We start from the raw sequence: 10,880 nt of genomic DNA, 5'->3' as shown, positions 1-10,880 counted from the left end.
TAGCATGCACGCTATTGCTCAATAAAATGGATGTTCGAGTCGCTCCTCAATGCACCCAAATTGTTGTAACCCTGTTGTAACACAAGAAGGATAACTATGCTTTACAATACTCATAGTCCTGACTTACACCCCTTCAGTGAGCAGATTTTTCCTTTTTTAACTACGTGAATTATTCTGCATGTGCAGACTTATAAAATAAAGAAATGCTGGCACATTGGAGCAGTCTCTATTTTGGACTCAAAGACATTTGTAAATAATATTTGTTCAAATTGTGGCCAATTTTACTTAGTCATTTTCTAAACTTTCCTTTTTAAACTTCAAATTGTTGTAAAATATTTTACATAAAGTTCTAAAAACTTCAGATGTCACTCAAGAATTTAGCCAAAGGAGCAGAGAACTGAGATCTTTGTCAACAAACAGTTCCATAATAGACGGTTTCATCATAATATCATAAAAATATCATTGCTCTGAATTATGCACAAAAACATAATTATTTTCAAAACTAGACAAACTGTAACGTGACCCCAGACTGTTCCTTAATACAGTCTAATATTCCTATGTGAAACTGAGTCACCTGCTCTGGTGAAAGCACTTTTTTTTGTTAAAATTAGGATGTGCTCTTACGCCACTTACTTGGTAAAACGATTACACTTGATGTGGTGTGCTTACGTTATTTTCCCCAACTCATCACTTTCAGGTCAGATGACAGTCTCATAAAAGGAAGAGAAAGCAGCTGGACAATCATCTTGTTCTCTGTGGTCAGTGATCAAAAGCACAATAGATCATGAGTGGCCAAAAAATAAAATTAAAAAATGCCTAATCAGGGTCAAATCACAGGATGCTACTCAGATGAATAAAACTAGATGTAAAAATCACATGAAAACCAATGTTGGCTCAAAAACATATACATATGGTATACAGAGATAATATAGGAAATAAAAATAAAAAAAGATCATTTACACAGTCTGTGTATTTATTGCAGACTGTCTTAATCAGATAAATAACAAAGGGTCATTTGAGCTTGAAAAAATCTCACTGGTCCCAGTTAATTGTGTTTCGACCCAATGTAATCATCTTTAACTGATGCCAGCACAGTACCAAGGATTTCTTGTGTTATATTCACCAGGACATGAGAGCCAAGTCTCACAGGTCTCTCTACACTCACTTATTTTAACAATCTTTCTGAGTAAACATCCACTGCAGCGGACACTGGGCCATGCAAAATGATAAAAGGTTTCCTGGGCCCAGGACTCTTTCTCTGGAAATTATGTAACAGTTGTCAGTTCAGTTTTTATTTGACCACCATGCACATCTCCATTAAAGGTTTTGCGCAGCTTGCTTACAAATGCATTACAATTCTATTACATTTCATTTTCATTTAGATTGCAGCTGTTCTACTTGTTATTCCTGTAGCACCTTGGCAGTACTACCTTTATATATAAGGATGATAATTTGGGTGTTTTACTATACTACACAACACAAAGACAAATACATCAAAACTCACAAGTCACTTTTATGTCACATTGTAATACCATGATATCGAAGTCAGTTTCAGTTACAATAAATAGGATATCTTCTAAGTAAAAAAAAAAAATGCGACCAAATAAATATTTAAACTGCAGGGTTTTCATTCTGATTAAGTTCCAAAAAAACCAAAACAGCACCACCCAGCGGTCCTTCCACATTTTCATGTATAAAACAAAACAAATAAATAAATGGATATATTAACACTAAAATAAAATATTTATATATCATTTTTCATGGATTCTAATTCATATGGTTGATTTTATCTGTAAGAAGTCAGGACTGGTTTAAACTAACGGAAGAGCTCGATGACCGCGTGGGCGACGGTTAGATCACGTGCTTTGAGTTCATGTGATCAGTTCACGTGCTTTCCAGGAGTAAATAAAAGCTGAAAGGGGCCGTTTTTACGCCCGAATACTCTTTTGTACTCACACTAGCCGGCTGAGGTTGGGGATCTGGAGCTGTAGAACTGATCAAACACATCAACAGTTGATAAACAAGCTACCGGTAGGTTTTTGTTGTTGTTTATTTTTTCTTCAGATTTTAGCCGCTACGTTGTTTACACGGAGAGCTGACCGCTAGCTAAATCGGTCACATAAACTCAGAGAAAACAGGTTAAAAAAAAAAGGGCCAAGTATAGCTCATATTTTCATCACTAGCCCTCACCAATAACATGCAAAAAAAAAACAACAACCCGAGTTTGAGCTTCTGGGTGCCACTTAGCTTATTTGTTTGACTGGTTTGAATGTTGTTTTTGACTGGGTGACCCGCTTTAGCTTCACGGTCAGATGTTTTGAAACGGGTGAAGCCATTTTGCCCCTAAAGAAACACACATGACTTATTCTTATCATTCATTATTGATTATTCTTTGCGTTTTGGTACAGGCAGGCAGTATTTCGATAACATAAAAAGGATTTGGGGGGGTTTAAAATATTGTGTAATATAATCCTGAATTCAGTCGAGGAAATGGAAAGTGAAACCGTTTCATAAGCGCGTCCTTTGAGCCATCCTTTTTCTTTAAAAAAAGAAGAAAAAACTGGAAACAAATGAGATACTGAAGCTTTGTTTAGTTAGTTGTGAACATGTGAGATGCAGACAGAGGCTCCCAGGTGGAGGGGTTAACCAGAGAGAAGTGAAATTTTCTTAATAGAGAGCGAAGGACTATTGTGGTGTATTGTTCAGTGGAAAGGAAATGGAAAAGCACGAAATTTGTAAGAACAAAGAAAGGTTTACTTCAACTGTCAGGTATAAACGACCTCAAACACCTCAACGTTATAGGAAGGAATAAGGAAGTGATCAAGAGTAAAGTATGTAGTCTGATATGTTTGTTACCAAACCTTGTGGGCAATAAAACTGTGTGACAATTTAAAGGAAAAACCCAAAGGGTTCGCTCCCCCACTAGTGTGTGTGTGTGTGTGTGTGTGGGGGGGGGGGGGGGGAGAGAATCTGGTGGCTCAGTTATCGACAGGGAAAACTACACAAACTAGTTGTAACTGAACACCTTTATACTATGATGAAATGATATCCTATAATGTTCCTTCCAGGAAAGCAATGCCCCTATCAGATTGTTTGAATATGAAAAACATGAGTCATATGCTTTGACCTCACAATAAAATCTCGCTATGTCAACAGCAGTGGCAAGTTTTGGACGTGCACACTTAAAACAGTAGGAAATGAAAGACTATCTTTTGAAAGGGTGTCAAGGTGCACTAACTATTCCACCAGCTTGGTAAAAGGACCTTAAGATGGCCATAAGTTGGTTTGTTTGTTTGTTTTTTAAGTTTAAGTAAGACAAGAGGGAGCATTAATAGTTTCAAATGATTGAATTGCCTTCACAGGTTGTTTTTTATCTAAGAGGAAGATAAGAAATTGAAGAAAAGATTTAGAAACTAAGTTCTCCTTTCTCCTGTATGTCTTTCGATGGCTTTGACTTTGACTCATCAGGTTTTTTTTTTGTCTTTCTCTTAAACCACAGAGGGGAACATTTATGGCCTCTTGGCCTTTAACAATGTGTTAATATCAACGCTAAACTGTCATCAAACTTAATGTGGAGGGTTTCATGTGCATGAATAGGACTGTGCCTAAACAAAGGTGTCACTATGACTCAGCAGCTTAACTCATCTGTGGCATGAGTGCATTCAAAGGTACTGACTTGGTACTTGGAAAAGACAGCTCAGCGGGTTTCTCATCCACTTCCTCAAAAAAAATTCTTTTGGTAGAAAGAAACCACTTCTCTAGAGAATTAACCAAAAAACCCTTTGGTGTCTTTCAAACATGTTCTATCATTCAAATAGGTCTTGTCCTTAATAAGATTTATTTTTGTGTGTGTTATATTACACTGTACTTAGTTTGCACACAGGGAATGGTTTCTTTAGCATAACAGTTATTGTTTTTATAGCACAAGAATTCAAAATAATCCAAAAACTGGAGGACACTCGGAAATCCCTCTGCACACTTGTAAACATGCTGTCCTTTATTGAGCAGCAAGGCAGTGCTTTGGTGTGATCTCAGAGCGAATGTGTCATTCTGCTATGGGAAACTGCCTGTTCTTACTTCCTTTTTTAATATACTTTTTTTTTTTTCTTTTCATAATCCATCATGTGATAGAAACCAGCTTAACAGAAATTCACATGTTCTGTTTCTCAAGCAGGCTTGTGATTTTTAAAAACAGGACCTGTCTGAGCAGGTGTGGGGATTTCACGTATTCAACAACATAACTGACTTTTGTTTTCAATGGAAAGTCTGTGGCAGTAAGCCAGAGTAAACATTTTGGCTGGATGCATTCATGTACAAATTTTTGTTCTTTACTTTTGCTTGTAAAATAATTATGGGGACACAGTCTCATCAGATTAAATAGTTTGTAGTTCTTCTGCAATATAGCATTACATCATCCGATCCCAGAAGAAGCAGAGTGTCTGCACTGGTATTGATTTCTCTGGACTTCCTGCTATTACCGAGCACTCTCCACACCTCTTTTTAGTAGGCTACGTTATCTGTCTGTAATGGAACTGATTTCGGCTCACACCATTGCATTTTACTTTCTATAATGTGGCCTGTATTATTCATGCACTGGAGCCATTTAGTTTCCTGTATTGTTGGTCCTATCATCTGTGCCATATGAACTGAAACCCAGAATGTTTAACAGTGGGGAAGTGCAAAGGAATTTTTCCTTTACTGTGTGGCTGCTTATCAAAATCAACTAAAATCGTTGAAATCAATGGAGCATTTGCTGAGGCAGCATCTTTAACCACTGAAGGGGACTTTGACGCATGACTGACTCTAAGAGGTCTGTCTCCGCTCTCTCTGCATCATTTTTTTCCCACTCGTGGCTTCAAGCAGCGTGACAGTGTTCAATCAGCTGTGACCTTTTAAGTGATGATGTAGTTTCAGGAGTCTATCTTAAAGGGTGAATATCATACTGTGTGCAGCTGCAGCAGTGTATTGACTACAAATGTGAAAATCCAGCAGTGCTGGAGAACAGCTCAGAATTCTAAAATACAAATAAACCTCTACTTCCAGTTTTTGAACTCTACCTAGACTTGTGAATGTTAATAATTTCAAGGTAAAGCACATCTTTATGTTGAGACATTGTAGTCTCTTCACTGCTCAGGAAAATCAAAAGGCTCATTTAGCCAGTTAGTGGAATGAAGTCTGTGTTTATGACATGATGCAGTAACAGAATAAATTACCACAGCTAAACCAAACTTATTAACTTGTCTTTCAGGCAAGATGTGGCATGCAGCCTTCCTCCTGTTGGCTGCCAGCTTGTCAGTGAGCCTGGCCAGACCCCACCTCCACCCACTGTCTAGTGAGATGGTCAACCACATCAATAAATTGAATACTACCTGGAAGGTGAGTGAATTATTTGTTTTTCAATTTATGACAGACCTCTGCGAGTAAAATTGTTTGACTAAATCTCCTCCCTGTCTTGCAGGCTGGCCACAACTTCCATAACGTCGATTATAGTTATGTGCGCAAGCTGTGTGGTACAATGCTGAAGGGACCCAAACTGCCAGTCATGTGAGTCTTAGTCATATGTTCTGTGGTTGCGAAACAAGTCCTCTAACGATCCCTGACATACGAATATTTCAACCTACGCTGATCACAGGATAGTTGACTGTACGTTCACATTGTTCTCGGTGTCACTGGAAACTTACTAATAGGGCTACATGATTATGGCTAAAATGGATAATCACTTATTTTGAGTAATGAAATCAAAATTATTTGCTTTAATTTTTACATTGTGCTACATTCTTGTTAAATAAAACTTCTTTAATAAAATAAAATTAAATGACGTACTTATTCACCTGAGAGCATCTCTTGGAAGCTAAATATAAAGTCTTTCACTTCATTCATCGTAGCTGCATAATTAAAGTGAATATAAATCGTAGTACTCGACAGCTGTGGGTCCCTTTACCTTTCCCCTGGAATGTTTTTCATACAGCGTGGGTATTTCCACTGCTTGAGGCAGTAATCTTTTGTTTAGTAAGGTAACTGTTTTCTTGAAGCCTTCAGTACTCACTCTGTTTATTGGACAAGTCTTTGGTGATTTCAGTATGCCTTTGTGAGCCAGAGGAATAGGCTTGTTGTTATGGATGTCTGTAGAATGCAGGTCGATTCACATTAGCAGCGCTTGCATCACATAAAAGTCTTCCTGCAGTCATTATGCTGCATTTTCTGATGTGTTTTCAGGGAGTTAAATAAGTTGAGTTGTGTTGCTTTGTGATGCAGATACAACTCTATGGCACTCGCTGCATATGAATTCTTCTATTTAGGATCGCCCGTGCTAAATCCAAAATATTTCCAAAGAGTGTATGATCTGCTTTCAGGGCTGAGTTCTGGAAGGCATCTGACTTTTGTTGCATTTATATTTTAATGTGGTGTTGCTCGTCAAGAGTAGTACAGTCAACTTTAACCTCTGCAGTGAACGGCTGTGATTGGCTCATGTAGGCACGTATTTAAGCGGTGGTTTAGGGGTGTTTAATTTGCTTTTGGTTGGATTAATGGAGCATGCATATTCAGCCTTGCATAATCATTAATTGTGCAGCCCTACTTTACTAAAACGATAGTAAGTAAACTTCTTTTTGGTTTCCTCTGCAGGGTTCAATATGCTGGAGATGTGAAGCTGCCAAAAGAATTTGATGCTAGGCAGCAGTGGCCCAACTGTCCCACTCTGAAAGAGATCAGAGACCAGGGCTCCTGTGGATCCTGCTGGGTGAGAAGAAGTTGCTCAATGTCACCACATGTAGCTAGACTCTTCAAGAGCTCTGTAATCTGAAATTGCAGAAGAAACTTTAAAAAAAAAAAAAAAACTAATTGAGGAAGAGAATGGAGCTCAGCTGTTAGGACAAGAATGAAACATTTGCTTTTCAAATTTTGCGATGATCTGTTTCCCTGCTTAATGTCTTTGTTGTTGTGGTTCCAGGCGTTTGGTGCTGCAGAGGCCATCTCTGATCGTGTATGTATTCACAGCAACGGGAAGGTCAATGTGGAGATCTCCTCAGAGGATCTGCTGACCTGCTGTGACAGCTGTGGCATGGGGTGAGTAGTTGTTACCCATCAGATAATTGAAATCACTAAAATATTAAAGATCAAGATATTAAGATCATAATTATTTACCAGGATCACTGAACTTTGATAATTAAATATAATGAACCAAACTATGACATAAAAACCTTAATCTGGGGAAAAGAGCAGCAGATATAGATGATAAAATTGGTATTAAGAGAGGGAAAGAAAGTTTGGTGCTTTCCTTAAATGAGTTCAAGTAAGTAATGGTGAAAGTAATGTTTTGTTTTTGTGTTTTTTAGATGTAATGGTGGCTACCCTTCAGCTGCCTGGGACTTCTGGGCAAGTGAAGGACTGGTCTCTGGAGGTCTCTATGAGTCCCACATTGGTGAGTGTGTTTCTGATAGATTAATGCAGTTATGCACGTGTTGGGTGTGATTACAGTAGGGACACGATATCCTTGTGTCTGCAGGCTGCAGGCCCTACACCATCGCCCCCTGTGAGCACCATGTGAATGGCAGCAGACCTCCCTGCACTGGGGAGGGTGGTGACACACCCGAGTGTGTCCGCCAGTGTGAGTCTGGATACACACCAAGCTATATACAGGACAAGCACTATGGTAAGAGCAGCAGAAAGAAATGTATATTTATCATAAATAAGGTTTGTAATATTGTCTCAGTCTGCATAATTATGAGTAATAATTGCAACGTAACAAAACAAATTGTTATCGAATTATAACAAATAGATATTATATGAAATCTGAAGGAACTCCTTATCCTGATATTCAAATAGCTATTGTGCACATGTACATTGATTTTCTGATTGGTTTTTTTTTAATTACACATATTATAAACTTCTACATGCATTATTTTTTTTTTTTAATGTTGGTGAACGAGGCCGTATGCACACATATCTTGACTCTGTGTGTTGCAGGGAAAACATCATACAGCGTGCCATCAGACGAACAGCAGATTCAGACTGAGATCTACAAGAATGGCCCTGTAGAGGGAGCGTTTACAGTCTATGAGGACTTTCTTTTGTACAAGACTGGTAAGAACACATGAACTTATCACACATGTAATAGTCACCCTGCCTGCCATTTCACAAATTCAGTTTTACTTTGTGGCTGAAGCATAAGCATATAGTGTGGGATTGTGTCCTCTTTACATTGATTTGAACTGAAGCTCCTCTTTGTGTGTGTGTGTGTGTGTGTGTGTGTGTGTGTGTGTGTGTGTGTGTGTGTGTGTGTGTGTGTGTGTGTGTGTGTGTGTGTGTGTGTGTGGTGTGTGTGTGTGTGTGTGTGTGTGTGTGTGTGTGTGTGTGTGTGTGTGTGTGTGTGTGTGTGTGTGTGTGTGTGTGTGTGTGGTTTACAGGCTTTCATGCTTGAAATCTCCAACTGCAGCTGGATGCAGTTTGATATTCTAGTATTTAAGGCGCCTTGAATGTGACTTAGTATGAATAGAGACACTATTAGAATACACACCCAGCCTCTTTACTATATTGTACTTTTAAAAAAAAAAAAAAAACTTTAGGTGATTTCTAATGGATTTGTTCTGTCTTATCCAGGTGTTTATCAACACGTGTCTGGTTCTGCTGTCGGTGGTCACGCCATCAAGGTGCTGGGCTGGGGAGAGGAAAATGGCACTCCCTACTGGCTCTGTGCCAACTCCTGGAACACTGATTGGGGTGATAATGGTGAGCAGAAACAGTTTAATGCTGTTAACACACATGCTCATCATGCTATGTGAGGGAGTGAATACTGAAAATACTACAGTATAATCCTGTAAAATGGAATGAGGAGTCTTATAGCTGAATCAGCATTTTGTTCAGCATCACAAGGACTTGATCTTCATGAAGACAGATTTATTATTTTTAATTATACATTTTTTTTTTATATCAGGAGCACCCACTTCTTTCACTTTATTTTACATGTAAAACAGACTGTATTCATGACACAGCAAAGCTGAAACTCTGTTCGAGCTACATGAATAAATAAGTTTTTTGTTGTTGTTGTTGTTTTTTTTTTTTGTTTTTGTTTTTTTTAACATTAATTATTAAATGCTCTGAAAGGGGGTCGGTTTTTCTAGCTCGTCTATACAACTCTACCAGTAAATAATTTTTTCTCTTATAGTAAATTATAGTAATACTCCCTCACTCAAAATGGGCAAATGCTACATGGTCTTTATAGATGTTCATGTGTTTTCTTCAGTTTAGCAAACTGAAGTAAATTCTGTTTTTCTGATTTTTAGGATACTTTAAAATCTTGCGTGGTTCAGATCATTGTGGTATTGAATCTGAGATTGTGGCAGGGATTCCCAAATAAAAACGAAGGTAAGATGGTAAACAGATATGGATTTTGTGTGTGTGTGTGTGTGTGTGTGTGTGTGTGTGTTGTTTGTTTTAAAATATGGATTTAAAAGATTATTCTAAATAAACTTCTGACTTTTCCTTACATGCATAATTCAGATTTTCTTCTGCTGTCAGTTACATGTAGACCCACATTAACTCAATGCAAGTCCAGCAGGCTGGTGTGCCAACTTTAAGAGTCATCCTTGCTTTAATTTCCCATTTTTCTCCTTTTGTACCTGCAGGTTTTCAGCTGTAGCATCATTACACTATCACTAGAGGGCGATGCACTCCACTGACCAGAAGACACAGCTGACAAAATTAACTGCTTTTAGTCCTTTTTAGCTAAAGCGCGCTGATCACTTTGCACACCGGCTTTAAAAACTAAAGCGAGGTGAATTTGCAGATGGGATGTGACAGAAAAGTGCTGGAGTTGATGTTTTCACCTCTTACACAGACAGGAGAAATTTTATTTTAGACAGGCATTAGCATTTGGTTGCTTCCAAACAGGCTATTACTGTTGTAGAAGTGATTAAATTTATTTTGCACGGGTGGCAGCATGAATTGTTTTAGAACAGCGCAATGTAATTTTGACAAATGTGTCTAATTTGTAATGATCACAGCTTTTATATTGAATTTATAATTTCTCAGTGCTACTCCATAATGTCAGGACGGACTGTCACAGGTGCCAGTTAGTGTTTTTAAACTTAGTTGGAAATTAAATGCAGTGTAGTCTGCCTATTATAACTATAATATTGGCGCATAACTGTTATGTTTTGAAATAAAAATCTTGATTTCCACGTGTGTGTGGTAGTTATTACAAAATCTTTTTCCTGGATTAAGTTGATAATAGAGAAACTTGAGCTATCACAAACGTAAAGTTTTGATGTTGTTAATTCTCAAGTGATTATGGACACATGAAAATATGATACATAACTTCCCCCAGTAACTCTTAAATGATTTATTATTTTTAATGCAATTATGACTCCCTGCATCTCTCTTTTGGTTGTAATTTATATGCCAGGAAAAAACAACATCAAATTTATTAAAAATACAGAATTTGGCCATTTGACAATCACACATTTTCTGTCCCACCAATGAATTTGAAACAAAATACTAAAACGTTTGTGTAAAATACACACTTCTGGGACAAAATGTAAACCTAGTTGTTAAAGTTATTCCAAAACATTTAAAATACAAAACTGCTCTTGTTAACCAAACTGCCTGACAAGCATATCAATTAAAGTAGGTAATAAAGGTGCTTCTTTCATATTTGTTCTGTTTACACATCTCTTTTAATTTTTAAATCACTTCTTTTAACATTAACACATATAAGATGACTGCACTGCAATTTGTCTCACAGCATACGTGTAACACTCTTACCAAAACCTATTTAGACTCAAAAACACAGCCCTGTTACTAACATTACCAAAAGAATACGGATTCATTTCAATGTTTCTTTCCTTGTGTGTGTGTATATATATATATATATATAAAACTAC

The 10,880-nt window shown here is 37.5% G+C and overlaps 1 protein-coding gene across 1 annotated transcript; it reads left to right on the top strand.

The window, feature by feature from the left end:
• Positions 1 to 1,873: 1,873 nt before the first annotated feature.
• On the top strand, positions 1,874 to 10,178 carry ctsba (cathepsin Ba). Its single transcript, XM_003454521.5, has 11 exons — positions 1,874 to 2,031; positions 5,249 to 5,376; positions 5,459 to 5,544; positions 6,625 to 6,739; positions 6,950 to 7,065; positions 7,335 to 7,420; positions 7,505 to 7,651; positions 7,966 to 8,082; positions 8,599 to 8,727; positions 9,282 to 9,363; positions 9,624 to 10,178. Exons 2-10 carry the CDS (start codon positions 5,254 to 5,256, stop codon positions 9,353 to 9,355), a joined length of 993 nt encoding a protein of 330 aa, XP_003454569.1. The 5' UTR covers positions 1,874 to 2,031; positions 5,249 to 5,253; the 3' UTR covers positions 9,356 to 9,363; positions 9,624 to 10,178.
• Positions 10,179 to 10,880: the final 702 nt, after the last annotated feature.

The sequence above is a fragment of the Oreochromis niloticus genome, linkage group LG1 (genome assembly GCF_001858045.2).
Source record: "Oreochromis niloticus isolate F11D_XX linkage group LG1, O_niloticus_UMD_NMBU, whole genome shotgun sequence".
Taxonomy (NCBI): domain Eukaryota; kingdom Metazoa; phylum Chordata; class Actinopteri; order Cichliformes; family Cichlidae; genus Oreochromis; species Oreochromis niloticus.
Note: the sequence above shows the minus strand (reverse complement) of the source record. Positions and strands in the feature narration are given on the sequence as shown.

Bases quoted from the DNA above. Each gene is read 5' to 3' on its own strand.
- ctsba (XM_003454521.5), top strand. From the start codon at position 5,254: ATGTGGCATGCAGCCTTCCTCCTGTTGGCTGCCAGCTTGTCAGTGAGC. The intron at 5,377-5,458 runs GTGAGTGAATTA...CCTGTCTTGCAG, and splicing joins AATTGAATACTACCTGGAAG to GCTGGCCACAACTTCCATAA. The intron at 7,652-7,965 runs GTAAGAGCAGCA...TGTGTGTTGCAG, and splicing joins TATACAGGACAAGCACTATG to GGAAAACATCATACAGCGTG.